General features: G+C 43.7%; 1 protein-coding gene across 1 annotated transcript in view; it reads left to right on the top strand.

Moving 5' to 3' along the window:
• The window catches only part of zgc:113263 (uncharacterized protein LOC503753 homolog), a 79,292-nt gene that overhangs the window by 39,535 nt on the left and 24,571 nt on the right, over window positions 1–15,186 (top strand). Inside the window, exons 6-10 of the mRNA XM_056277182.1 lie at window positions 1,141–1,264; window positions 2,327–2,726; window positions 3,527–3,588; window positions 3,757–4,012; window positions 10,876–11,054. Coding sequence (XP_056133157.1) covers window positions 1,141–1,264; window positions 2,327–2,726; window positions 3,527–3,588; window positions 3,757–4,012; window positions 10,876–11,054 — 1,021 coding nt within the window. The remainder of the gene's footprint in view (window positions 1–1,140; window positions 1,265–2,326; window positions 2,727–3,526; window positions 3,589–3,756; window positions 4,013–10,875; window positions 11,055–15,186) is intronic.

Raw genomic sequence — 15,186 nt, 5'->3', positions numbered from 1 at the left:
TGGCTATGTATCCCATCTGTGTGTCATAAATTGTTTTGTCAGATTGTGCAGGGAATCTGGCCCAATATCTAACGTTCCTGCTCATTGTGTCGTTTTCTTACGTCGGTCATATGAAGGTATCAAGATTAAACTGAGACTGACAAATAATCAGTGAAAAACTTGCAGCAGCTTAAAGATCTCATCTCATCTCATCATCAGCCGCTTCTCCGGGGTCGAGTCACGGTGGCAGCAAGCTAAGTAGGGCACTCCAGACGTCCCTCTCCACAGCAACGCCCTCCAGCTCCTCCTGGGGGATCCCAAGGCATTCCCAGGCCAGATTGGACATGCAGCCCCTCCAGCTTAAAAATATGCAGAGAAAAATGCAAAAAGAAAGAACAAAGGAATTTGATTAAGCCATTTAAAAGCAGTTCTAGCAACCTTCACTCCTTGGCTTCAATCTGTATTGTGGATGTGTAGCCATATTCCACCATTACAACATGCCACAGTTACAAAATGGGGTGTTAGTTGTAGTGCCTATGCTATGATATGAAGAACAATTCTAAAAAATAGCCCTAAGCTGATTCTCCTTAATTTTGAATAATAAGATTGTGGAAGTTTGGGGCATCTCATCTCTCATCTCATCATCAGCCGCTTCTCCGGGGTAGGGTCGCGGTGGCAGCAAGCTAAGTAGGGCACTCCAGACGTCCCCCTCCCCAGCAACGCCCTCCAGCTCTGCCTGGGGGATCCCAAGACATTCCCAGGCCAGATTGGACATTTAGTCTCTCCAGTGAGTTCTGGGTCTACCCCAGGGTCTCCTTGCAGTTGGACGTGCTCTGAAAACCTCCAAAGGAAGGCGCCCAGGAGGCATCCTAATCAGATGCCTATGCCAGTTTAGGGCATATTTTCATCATATTCATATCAGTAATTCCAGGCACAGAAATTAAAATATGCATACTCTAAACAGAGCTTAATCTCAAGTGCAGGATGAGAACTAGTCAATATGGATTAAAGAAAAAGAGACACCCCCCATGTCAAATATACTCCCTAGTTTATTTTGACTTGAGTCTAAATGAGCCGATGTGATGTGAAATCTGCAGCCTGTAACAAATAAATGTAGGGAAAGCACTTTAATAAAGCTAGTTGCTTAATCTCTTTTCATAGATGGTAGCGTGGCTTGGAGACACTCCGTCATTCTTAGATGACTGTTTACAATCCTTTTCCCCACCAGAAGACATGAAGGCTATACTTGAGCACCACAGAAACCTTGGCCATATCGAAGAGAAAGGTGGGTTGCTGTTGGTAGGTAGTTTTGCATCATAACTTTGGCATTTGTGCCACAAGATTTTTGAAAATTGATGGCTTGAGTTGGCTAAAGGGTCGACACTTAAAAGAAGAGCAACATTTCAGCTACAGTGACAGACTCCTTGTGTCTCAAGTGTCTCCGTTGTTCCCTGTGGTTACCATTTATTTACATCTAAACAGGGAATTCAGAAGCACAGAGCAAGAGAATACCAGTGTAATTAGCATCAATTTCACATACATGTTTCAATTATTTGGGAAATGCCCAGTCATCATTCAGGACTTGGGTGGCACTCAGATATGCTAAGCATTATGTCCAGGTGGCGTGGTGGTCTATGCCATTGCCTACCAACACGGGGATTGCCAGTTCGAATCCCCATGTTACTTCCGGCTTGGTTGGGTGTCCCTACAGACACAGTTGGCCTTGTCTGCGGGTGGGAAGCCGGATTTGGGTATGTGTCCTCCTCTAGCGCCTGCTCTGGTCAGTCAGGGCGCCTGTTTGGGGGGGAGGGCAAACTGGGGGGAATAGCGTGATCCTCCCACCCGCTAAATCCCCCTGACGAAACGCCTCACTGTCAGGTGAAAAGAAGCAGCTGGCGACTCTACATGTACTGGAGGAGGCATGCGGTAGTCTGCAGCCCTCCCCGGCTCCGCAGAGGGGGTGGAACAGTGACTGGGACGGCTCGGAAGAGTGGGGTAATTGTCCGGATACAATTGGGGAGAAAAAGGGGAAAATTCCACAAAAATAAAAAAGCCAAGCATCCACTTATTAAATAGGAATAGTAATAGGAATATTAAAATGCTTTTTTGTAATAACACCAGATGGCAAACAAATGTACTTTCTATCCAATAAGTTACATTCAGAGTTTCAATTCCAATGGGTAAGGGTATACAGTCCAATGATCAGAATCTCAATTTTTTTTTTCTGTTTACATTTTGCCAAGTGACAAATGGACCCACGTTTGATATGCCAATGCTTTTTATCTTAATACTGAACCGTTTGGACTGGGCTAAGGCCTCGGTAAACCATTTCCGCGCTCCATTTCAGATCCCAGTTTATTACCAATGGACGACTGCATCCTCTCCTCCCTGTCCTTGCCTCCATCGACCAGACATGTCATTAACACAGCCTCCCACATGTCAGCCCTTGAAGACTCCCCCCTCCCAGAGAAAGAAGAGCAATACGACATTCTCGATGACCAGGTAGAGAGCGATTCAGAGAGACTCGCATATAACCTGAGAGAGGAGCAGTGGCTGAGGGCTCAAGGCAGCAATAGTAAATTCTCACAGGAAGTGGACTCCACAGACATCGCACCTTCCATAGAGCCTGAGGCCACAGGTTCAGCAACCAGCGATAACATGAGGGGAGGGCGGATCCTGAGGAAGAGGAAACTGAGTGGGGGCTTGGATGCTCCCTCAAAACGACTTACAGAGGCATCTGCTTATCTGTAAGATATGTATAATCATGTATACTGTATATATATTATGTTATTTGTTACATATGAGGACATCAGTGATCATAGGTGCCAAGTATTTGAAATGATTGTGAGTGCCGATGTCAGCAATATGCTTCCGGACGTCCGGGTGGCGTGGCGGTCTATTCCGTTTCCTACCAACATGGGGATCGCCGGTTCGAATCCCCGTGTTACTTCGGGCTTGGTCAGGCATCCCTACAGACACAATTGGACGTGTCTGCAGGGGGGAAGCCGGATGTGGGTATGTGTCCTGGTCACTACACTAGCACCTCCTCTGGTCAGTCAAGGCGCCTGCTCAGGGGGGAGGGGGAACTGGGGGGACTAGTGTGAGCCTCCCACGCGCTACGTCCCCCTAGGGAAACTCCTTACTGTCAGGTGAAAAGAAGCGGCTGGCAACTCCACATGTATCTGAGGAGGCATGTGGTAGTCTGCAGCCCTCCCCGCATCGGCAGAGGGGGTGGAGCAGCGACTGGGATGGCTCAGAAGAGTGGGGTAATTGGCCAGATACATTTGAGGGGAGAAAAGGGGGGGGATCCCAAAAAAAAAAGAAGCAACGTGCCTCCGCCTCATAATCTCTCCCCTATCTTGCCTGTCTCTTTCATTTTAAGATAGGTATGAAATCCTAGAAGTATATCTGGAAAAGACAACCACACTTGTTGTCTTCATAGCCAGCAAAAACACTCAATTTCAAGCTTATCACTTAAATTCAATCATGATCCGCTGAGAACGTTGACATGTTGGTCTAAGGAGGGTGTGTGTTTTAACTTTTACAGTGACTCCTCATTGGAGAGTTCAGGTCAATCTCCTTTAATTTCCATATGGGGAGAATACACAGGTATGTGCTGTTACAGATGTATGCATGAATTAATTTATATATATATATATATATATAATTGTCAGGTTTGTTCACCGGCATGACTGATAGTTAAGTCTTTTATACATTCTTTCAATAGTGTTTTAACTTTATGCCCCCATGTCAGTAACACCTCTTGTCTCATTTCAGATCCGGAGGAGGCTTCTTACCAAGTGACAGCTGATGCCAAAGTCCCCTGGTCGGATGAAGAGACTCTCAACCTGCTAGACATCTGGGGGAAGGACTCGGTGCAACGGGTTTTGAAAGGCTGCCTGAAAAACCGGCCCATATTCACTCTCATCTCACAAAAGATGGCGGAGAGGGGCTACATGAGAACTGTGGAGCAGTGTCAGACCAGAATCAAGCGGCTAAAGAAATGCTTCCGCCAGTGCCTCCACAACAAAAGGTGGGTGTAGATCTATCTATAATCTATCTGTCTGTCTGTCATTCTAATGTATTCTGTCTGGCTTTTGTTCCTTTTGTCTGTCCGTCTTTCTGTTGTGTCTGTTGTTCTTTCCTTTCATAATTGTTTCCTTTCATTATCTTGCATGATTTTAAGTTAAGTCCATTATCATCATCATCATGATATTATATCCTATAATATATGATATAATATATGATACATGATATTCATCCTGTTTGCCTGCTGTGGTTGTACAAATTTTTCAATTCAGACAGTTGGTCTGGTCATGGATGTAGAGCATTTGACGATCATTAGAAATCTGGCAGTAACTGCACTTAATTTTTTGGTTAATCTTTAATCTTTTTTATTTATCCATCCATCCATTATCCAAACCGCTTATCCTGGTCACGGGGATGCTGGAGCCTATCCCAGCAGTCATTGGGGGGCAGGCGGGGCAACACCCTGGACATGCCGCCAGTCCATCACAGGGCCGACATACACATACACATTCACACCTAGGTACAATTTAGTACGGCCAATTCACCTGACCTACATTTTTTGATTCAATATGGTTTAATTTGACTCGGTACAGCTCATACGATAATGAAAATATAGCAGGCTACATAATGGTATGAGAATCCAAAGTTCAGACATGGCAGACTACATATAGAATATCTGATTTTCTACAACAATGTGGGAAGTCTTCAAAGTCCTACGGTTCTTAAAAAGTGTGTGTGTGTGTGTGTGTGTGTGTGTGTGTGTGTGTGTGTGTGTGTGTGTGTGTGTGTGCGCGCACGCGCGCGTGCATGCATGCGTGTGTATGAGAGAAAGAGGTGGGGGGGGAATTACTGAGTCCTGTATAGTTCAGGCCAGATGTGAGTGTGTTTATAACTCAAGGATAATCTAGTTAAGGCAGTTGAGGCCTGGTTTGGCTCAAGGTGTTTATGCACTGTTTTGTGGTCTCATGCTAGGTATGAAGCTACAGTCTCAAACCTAGACAAGAGAACAATGTCTTTTCTACAACAGTTCACAAGGATACGAATGGAAACGCACAAGACAAACGCAATACAATGGCCAAGCCACTTTAAGGTCACAGCCTTTACACAATTTATCACGAGTTCCTTCCCTTTTGGTTCCTCCTCATGTGGCTACAGTTACAACATGAAGACCCAATCACTTTAGACACAACATTAAGAAGAAGAGAGACTGTGTATGTTGTGCTTGGTGATATGGAAAAACATGATCCTAATGATAATCATAGGGAATTTCCAACACAATATCAATGTGTATAGCATGATATCTGGTTACATATACAAGAATACCATATTTAAGAATAGACTTCTGGTTCATCATATAGGTTCCTCCTTGGTAATAATATCAAACCAAAACTAGTTTTCAAATAATACTCCCACAAATATTTCAGAAGTTTTAGGTAATATAGTCTCAATTATCATCAGTTTGGATGACATGATTACTTATCATGATATGACAACATCCAAATTGTGAACTTTAGGAGATCCAGGAAGACCACCCCACCCCCACTGCACATGCAAACGGTGAAGAGGTGCATATTATGGATAACATCCAATTCCTGGGAATCCATATAACTGGTGAAGAAAGCACAACAGAGGCTTTTCTTCCTCAGGAAACTTAAACAAGCCGGTCTCCCCTCTCAGCTGCTGGTCAACTTTTACAGAAGCACAATAGAAAGCATCCTCTGTCAATGTGTCACAGTGTGGTATGCCAGCTGCACAGCAGAGAGCAGGAAGGACTTGGCCCGGGTGGTAAAGACAGCACAGAGGATTGTGGGAGCTGTGCTCCCGGACCTGGATGCTGTGTATGCTGGCTGCCTACAGAAGAAAGCCAGCAACATCAGCAAAGACGCAACACACCCAGGTCACTGTCTGTTTGTTCCCTTGCCATTGGGGGAAAGACACCACACCATCAAAACCCGGACTAACAGGCTGAGGAACAGCTTCTTCCCCAGAGCTGTAGCCTCCATCGCCCCCCCACCCCACCCAACATACACACACACACACACACACACACACACACACACACACACACACACACACACACACACACACACACACACACACACACACACCTGCCTATAGCTGCTGAGGACTAACTGGTACTAAAGCCACTGCAATATGGACAACTATGTGCAATAATCTCATGCACTATTTTGAACTTTAAAAGCCGCTGCTATCTTTTATTGTCTCATTATCATTTTTTGCTACCTCACTTGTTTTTTACTACCTCACTTGTCATACTAAATGTTGGTTGTCCTTGTTTTTATCTTGTTTTTTTTTTTTTAATAATTTACCTTGTCTAGTGCTGCTGGTGTGAGAGTCACCAGATGTAATGTCGTTGTGTGCGCACAATGACAATAAAGTATCTTATCTTATCTTATCTTGAAATGTCATCACGATACCAATCTTGGAACCCAAAGGTTAAATCGTCTGATGACTGATGTCTGACACCGATTTAGCCTCTGGGGACAACCCAATATTTCAGGGCTTCTGCTGGCTGCTTGCTTCCGTTTCCTGTGAAGACTTACTGTTCCGTGTTTACAGTCAGATTAGCAACTTGAGAAGCAAGAATGGAGTTGGAGTTGAGAGACGTCGTCTACGACAGAATTGTTTCACAAGTAGTCAACACGAGCCGAACATTTCTCCAAAGAATACACAAATACTTTTTTTTTAAATTGATTTATTTCTGATTTTTCCCTTTTTTCTCCCAATTTAGTGGCCAATCGATCCCTAGTTTTAATTCAAACTCCACCCTCGTACTGCATGCGTTCACCAACCGCATCTCTCCGGCCGGCAGTCTCGAAGGAGACGCCTCGCCACTTCCTCAACAAGGCGACTCCAGGCCGAACCACTGCTTTTTCCGACACACCCAGAGACGCATTCGTGTGACGAACACAAGCCGACTCCGACCCCCTCCCGAAGACAGCGTTGCCAATTATTGCTGCTTCATCAAGTCCGGCCATAGTCGGATCTGACAAGACCGTGGCGCGAACCCCAGTCCCCAGTGGGCAACTGCATCGACACAAAGCCGATGCTTAGACCGCTACACCACCGTGGACTCTAATACACAAATACTTTTTTCAGGTGTTTTAGATCCAGACAACATTTCGGCCAATGCGTTCGGCCTCTTTTGCTCCCCACATGGACTGTTACCAACATGCCACCAAAGCATTTTCCTATAGAAATCGCCACCTACTTCACCATGATTGGTCAATACTACTCGGACTACAACGGACATGGAAACCAGAGTGCTTTCAATACCAAAATCTTGTCCTGTTCCCAAAGATTTGATACATATCTATATGTGTATATACTATATATATATCAAAAAAAAATATCCCTCTCACCCTTTTTTGGGTAGTGTGTGTTTTCCTCAAGCTTGGGTCCTCTACCAGAGGCCTGGGGGTTTGATGGTTCTGCGCAGTATCTTAGCTGTTCCTAGTACTGCACTTTTCTGGACAGACCTCAGATGTTGTTCCTGGAATCTGCAGGAGCAGCTCTCCCAGTTTGGGGGTCACAGTCCCTAGTATTCCTATTACCACTAGGACTACTGTCGAGTTCACCTTCCACATCCGATCCAGTTTTTCCTTTAGCCCTCTGTATTTCTCTAGCTTCTCATGGTCTTTCTTCCTGATGTTGCCATTGCGCGGGATTGCTACATTGATCACTTCTGCTTTCTTCTATTCCTCGTCAGTGTCTGGTTGGTTAGCCAGCAACTGCTTGTCAGTCTGGAAATTGGAAGTCCCACAGGTTCTTACTTCTGCCATTCATTCTACACCTTTGGCAGTGTCTCCCATTCGGACTTGGGAACTTCCAGTCTGTATTCAGTACAGATGTTCCTGTACACTATCCCAGCCACTTGGTTATGCCTTTCAGTGTACGCTTTCCCAGCTAGCATTTTACACCCTACTACTAAGTTTTGGACTGTCTCAGGGACGTCTTTGCACAGCCTGCATCGTAGGTCTTGTCTGGTGAAGTAGACTCCTGCTTCAACCGATCTGGTGCTGAGTGCCTGTTCTTGTACTGCTATGATCAGATCCTCTGTGCTGTCCTTCAGTTCAGCCTTTTCTAGCCACTGGTAGGATTTATCTATATCAATATATCTATATCTATATATATCTATGTATATATAACTTTAAGAGACACTCAACGGTAGGGAAAGTGCTCAACAAATAAGGAGCAAAATAATCTAGTCAGTCAAGTAAATTCTTTATGAGACTGTACAATCTTGTTTCATGCCATAAGCTGATGATTGCTTATGGCATGAAACAAGATTGTACTGTCTCATAAAGAATTTACTTGACTAACTGTATTATATATGTATATAATCTACCAAACACACATTTCCTTACTTTTTGTGCTAAGTTTATATATATATACACTGCTCAAAAAAATAAAGGGAACACCTAAAAACACAATATAGACCTCGATGAATGAAATATTTCAGCTGAAAATCTTTATTTATTAGACAGAGGAATGTGTTTAGAGCAAAATAACCTAAGAATGATCAATGGAAATCAAAATCATTAGCCCATTAAGGTCTGGATTCAGAATCATACTCAAAATCAAAGTGGAAAATGAGAACACAGGCTGATCCAACTTCTGTGGAAATTCTTCAAGACGATTCAAAATGAGGCTCAGTAGTGTGTGTGGCCTCCACGTGCCTGTATGCACTCCCTACAATGTCTGGGCATGCTCCTGATGAGACGACGGATGGTCTCCTGAGGGATCTCCCCCCAAACCTGGATCAGGGCATCGGTCAACTCCTGGACAGTCTGCGGTGCGACATCGCGTTGGCGGATGGTACGAGACATGATGTCCCAGAGGTGCTCGATTGGATTCAGGTCTGGGGAACGTGCAGGCCAGTCCATAGCATCAATGCCCTCGACATACAGGAACTGCTGACACACTCTGGCCACATGAGGACGAGCATTGTCATGCATGAGCAGGAACCCAGGGCCCACTGCACCAGCATATGGTCTGACAATGGGTCTGAGGATCTCATCCCGGTACCTAATGGCAGTCATGGTACCTCGGGCTAGCACGTAGAGGTCTGTGCGGCCCTCCAAGGATATGCTTCCCCAGACCATCACTGACCCACCGCCAAACCGGTCATGCTGGAGGATGTTGCAGGCAGCAGAACGTTCTCCACAGCGTCTCCAGACTCTCTCACGTCTGTCACGTGTTCAGTGTGAACCTGCTCTCATCTGTGAAGAGCACAGGGCGCCAATGGCGAATCTGCCAACCAAGATGTTCTCTGGCAAAGGTCAATCGGGCTGCACGGTGTTGGGCTGTGAGCACAGGCCCCAATTGTGGACGTCGGGCCCTCATACCATCCTCATGCATTCTGTTTCTCACTGTTTGAGCAGAAACCTGCACATCAGTGGCCTGTTGAAGGTCGTTTTGTAGGGCTCCGGCAGTGCTCCTCCTGTTCCTCCTTGCACAAAGGACCAGATAGCGGTCCTGCTGCGGGGTTGTTGTCCTCCTGCGGCCCCCTCCACGTCTCCTGGTGTACTGGCCTGTCTCCTGGTACCTCCTCCATGCTCTGGACACTGTGCTGGGAGACACATAATCTTCTTGCCACAGCACGCATTGATGTGCCATCCTGGATGAGCTGCACTACCTGAGCAACTTCTGTAGGTTGCAGATACCGCCTCATGCCACCTCTAGTGGTGAGGGCACTAGCAAAATGAAAAACTAACCAAAGATCGGCCAGAAAAGATGAGGACAGGCAAATGGTCTGTGGCCACCACCTGCAAATCCATTCCTTTTATAGGGGTTGTCTTGCAAATTGTCTAATTTCCACCAGGTGGAAATTAGACAATTTACCAACAGGTGAAATTGATTCACAAATCAGTGTTGCTTCCTAACTGGACAGGTTAGGTGTGATTGACTTGGAGCTACATTGCATTGCTTATGTGTTCCCTTTATTTTTTTGAGCAGTGTATATATGAGAGAGAGAGATCCTACCCGCAACCCTAATTCGGATAAGCACTTTCCGTACTGTTGAGTGTTTCTTTTAACAAGTTTTATAGTATATATAATTTTGTTAAAACTATATATATATCAACACGGATACAGGAAGAAAGATTTTAATAAATTGCAGTACAAGCCTGTTCCGTGTGTGTCGCACTCATCAGCTGCTCATGTTGATATTCCGCTCCTCATTAGTTGAGCACTCACAACACCATTGACGGTTTCGGGAAAAAATGACATATATACGTATATATATATGTGTGTGTGTGTGTGTGTGTGTGTGTGTGTGTGTGTGTGTGTGTGTGTGTGTGTGTGTGTAAAACTTGCCATAAGCAATTTTTTGGTACCATGAAGCACCGTAAGCATGCTATAAGCATGAAACAAGCCTATTTCATGCTTATGGCATGAAACAGGCTTATACTGTCTCATAAAGAATTTACTTGACTCACTAGAGTTTATATATATATATATATATATATATATATATATATATATATATATATATATATATATATATGTGATGCTCTGGCGGCCTGTCCAGGGTGTCTCCCCACCTGCCACCCAATGACTGCTGGGATAGGCTCCAGCATCCCCCGCGATCCTGGGAGCAGGATAAGTGGTTTAGATGAAAGGATGGATATATATATATATATAAATATATAAAATCTGTTAAGAGATTATCATGATACAGTACCATCGAAAGATGATAAACGACTGTATTGAAAGAAAGAAATGCACACCAATACCAAAAACGTACATGTAAAGAGCATCAGAGGACGAGTTTTATGGGAAGCTCTTATACATTTTATTTTCTTAATAAATTTCTCATCGCTTATTTCTCTGAACCAACACTAGAGGGAACCCAAGACTGGAGTGTAAGTTTTATGATCAGCTGGAGCGAGTGCTTGGGACCGCGGCCCCCTCTGCTGTCCCCGAGGTCGCATACGACGTGGACGAGGGGATCGATGGAGACCAGTCCAATGACGGTTGTGAAGACTGGCAGTTTCTCAGTCACACTGGACAAGAGGACAGCGGTACGGAGTCATTACTTTTATGCTCTTGTTGATAGATTCAAATTTATGATGAGTTCATGACCCAGTGAAGGCAGAGAGTCACAGCAACTCACAACGTGTGAGATCCTCTCCATTATTTTCTTTTACAAATTCAAAACATGGAATTACAGGCGGGAAAATGGATTTATATTCTTGTTAATCAAACCAACATATAAACTGAAAGTCTCACTGGGTATAATAAATATACAGTTTGGGAAGAGAAAAAAAATTCGCCTGAAAGGTTAATATAAACATAGAGCCTTATTTTTGCATATCAGTATGAAGTGGGATATTTTGTGAATGGCTGATCTGTCTCTAATTCCAGACCATGAACAGAAATTACTTTAGAAGAGGCAAGTTTATTTGCAGACATGTCATACACAAAGGCAATTCAAAGTGCTTTGTACAAGGCATAAATAGATATGAAATCAGAATTGCAGTATAAGACGAAGAAATTTTAAAAAGGCAAGGCAAATTTATTTGTACAGCACATTTCAGCATCAAGACAATTCAAAGTGCTTTACATAAAACATAAAAGGCATTAAGACAAGAAACATAAGGCAATAAAAAGACATTTAAAAACAAATAAAAAGGTAAAGTAAAAGTTGCAGTGCAGTGTAAGACGATAATCAAAAGCTTCAAATTTTATTTAATCGTAGCCAGCAGCAAACAGGAACGTCTTAAGCCTTGATTTAAAAGGGCTGAGAGTTGCAGCAGGGCTGCAGTTTTCTGGGAGTTTGTTCCAGATATGTGGTGCATAAAAACTGAAAGCTGCCTCTCCATGTTTAGTTTTGGCTCTGGTGACAGAAAGCAGACCTGTCCCAGGCCATCTGAGAGGTTTGGATGGTTCATTTTGTAGCAGAAGATCAGAAATCTATTTTGGCCCTAAATCATTCAGTGCTTTATAAACCAAGAGCAGAGTTTTAAAATCAATTGTTTGACAGATAGAAAGCCGGTGTAATGACCTCAGAACTGGATTGATGTGATCCACATTTTTGGTCTTTGTAAGGACTTGAGCAGCAGCGTTCTGAATCAGCTGCAGCTGTTTGATCGATTGTTTAGAGAGACCTGTAAAGACACAATTACAGTAGCCAAGTTGACTGAAGATAAATACATGGACAAGTTTTTCCAAATCCTACTGAGACATAAAACCTTTAATTCTTTATATATTCTTCAGGTGATAGTAGGCTGGCTTTGTAATTGTCTTAATGTAGCTATATGAATTCAGGTCTGAGTCCATGACTACACCAAGATTTGTGGCTTGATTTGTGGTTTTTAACATTGCAGATTGTAGCTGAGCACTGATTTTTAATCCTTCCTTGGCTCCAAAAACAATTACTTCAGTTTTCTTTGTTTAACTGAAGAAAATTCCAAGTCATCCAATTGTTGATTTGTTGTTTGCTCAGTGCTTGTATGGGGTTATAGTCCCCTGGTGATATGATTATGTAAATCTGTATGTCATCTGAATAATTATGGTAACATATTTTGTTGTTTTCCATAATCTGAACTAGTGGGAGCATATAGATGTTAAACAGAAGTGACCCTAGAATGGAGCCTTGGGGAATTCCACAGGTCATTTTTGTATGCTCAGATTTGTAATTACCTATAGACACAAAGTAGTCCCTGTCCTTTTAAGTAGGATTCAAACCAATTGAATGCGGTGCCAGAAAGTCCCACCCAGTTTTCAAATTGGTCTGGTTATATGTTGTAGGCAACTGTCAAATCCAGCACCGAGATCCAATGATACCAGGTTTGAGATTCTGCCACTGTCTGTGTTTAAGTGGATGTCATTAAAGACCTCAACAAGAGCAGTCTCAGTGCTGTGGTGTGGTTGAAATCCTGACTGGAAGACATAAAAACTGTTGTTTAGTGCCAAAAAGTTGTTCAGCTGCTGGAAAACAGCTTTTTCAATGATTTTACTTAGAAACGTGAGGTTTGACGGGTCTATAATTATTCATTAGTGAAGTGTCTAGGTTTTTTTTTTCTTTTTTTTCATAAAGTGGCTTGATGACTGCAGTTTTCAGGGCCTGTAGGAAGAAACCTAAGAGAAGAGACATGTTGACAATTTGTAGTAGATCTGATGCCATGCAGTTAAAACCATCTTTGAAAATGCCTGTTGGCAGAATATCAAGGCAGCAGGAGGAAGATTTCAGCTGTTGTATAATGTCCTCCAAGTTTTTATGGTTGATGGCATCAAATTGTGTCATGCTATATGAATTTATTTTAGGTAGACACAGAGACAACATACGTATACCCTGTACCTAGTACGGAGGCACGGACTGCCAGTCTAATTTTCTGAATTTTGTCAATGAAGAATGAGACAAATTTATTACAGGCCCTGGTAGATAGAAATTCAGAGGCTACTGTCACAAGAGAGTTTGTTAGTCTGTTGATAGTGGTAAACAAGGCACATTATTATTGTTTTTGGCAATGATGTCTGAGAAGTAGGACTGCCTTGTATTTCTCAGTTCCAAATTATAAATGCGGCGTCTCTCATAATAGATGCCATAATGAACAGTAAGATTTGTTTTTAGCCACCTGCGTTCAGTTTTACGACACTTTTTCTCTATTCTGACCAGTGTGGCACATCTCCATGGATCTTTTCTTACCAGAGACCAGCTTCACCTTAGCGGGTGCAATGGCATTGATAACATCTGCCATTTTAGAATTAAAATTATCTACAAGCTCACTGAGTGATATGCCATTTTGTGATTACCTCTGTTTGAGCATTTTTTGCGCATGGAGATAGTACTCTCAAAAAGAAAAAGAAAAATGGAGCAATGATCGGTGAGAGCAACATCAGTCACCTCAGTCACCACAACCTTAGAAATGTTCAGACCCTTGGAGATAATTAAGTCCAGAGTGTGCCCCTTGTTGTATGTGCGCTCCGTCACATGCTGAATCAGTTCATAATTATCAACAACACAACACAGTTCTTTAGTTCTCTGTCCTGGGGGTTGTCAGCATGGATGTTTAAATCACCAGCAAAAACTACATTGTCAAATTCAATACAGATTAAAATAAAGTAGCTGTGCGCTTTTAGTTAACTTTGTTCTTCCTGAAGCTGGTCAAATCAGGAATTGCAGACCTTGGAGTTGCTCCTCGCTGTCTGGGGTGGGCTGTATCGGCAGCTTTGGGTCCATACCCAGTAAGCCATGGGAGACATGAGCTGAAGGGGGGAGGGGGGGTAAGGACCCAGTTGGTCCTAGTAGTCAGCATGCCCCTGTAATGCTGACTGCAGGGAGATTGCCCTTGGTTTGTTTGGATAAGTGAGAACTTTTGGTGCCACATAGATCTTGTCAATCCCTTTATTCTACACCCTTAGCATACGTGAGATATCTCTGAGATGCGAGGGGGGAGGGAATTCATGGTGTTGTCTTGTTTTTCTTGGTAGGAAAGCTTGCTCTACTTTTTCCAGATATTCCTGACCCTTTTCAAATATCAGCTGTGGGGTACTGGAAGCCATAGTTTGGGAGTAAGCGTGTGGACCCCCACTCTATAAATGAACCCCATCCATTCTGAAACAATTTCGTTGCTCCCAGAACAGGTTGATGTCGCCAATGAAGCTCAGTTTTTGAGCAGTGCAAGTGGAGGAAAGCCAGGTATTTAATGCCAGCAAGCAGCTGAAATGTTCAATTTTTTTTCCTTAAAGTGGGGATTGGACCTGACACAAATATCTGAGCTGGGACTTGTTGTAGAATGTCCATTAGGAGTATGAAGTCCCATTTTAACAGCTCCAACATGCACCATAATATGCTTCCGGTGTGGGAAGATGGCAGCATGAATTCACGTTTGCAGTGGCCTCATTCAGTACTAATGTGGGAAGATGGTGGCATGAATTCACGTTTGCGGCGGCCTCACCGAGTACCATCCATGCAGTGTCTTTGTCCATGTCGGCGTCTAGTTTTGTCTTTGTTTGATGGCTGGGAGAGCTGGTGCTGGATCAGCTGGGAGAGCTTGGTTTGCTGCATCTTGTGGTCCCAGGGACCACAGCCTGCCCGGAGCTGCAACCGAGGAGGTAACACCGAGGGTGGTCTGACAGGAAGCCGGGCAGGCTCAGCTGACTGCTAGCCCATGCAGACTGGCAGTTCTGATAACACTGAGGGCGGACTGG

Source organism: Lampris incognitus, chromosome 3, assembly GCF_029633865.1.
Source record: "Lampris incognitus isolate fLamInc1 chromosome 3, fLamInc1.hap2, whole genome shotgun sequence".
NCBI lineage: Eukaryota > Metazoa > Chordata > Actinopteri > Lampriformes > Lampridae > Lampris > Lampris incognitus.
Note: the sequence above shows the minus strand (reverse complement) of the source record. Positions and strands in the feature narration are given on the sequence as shown.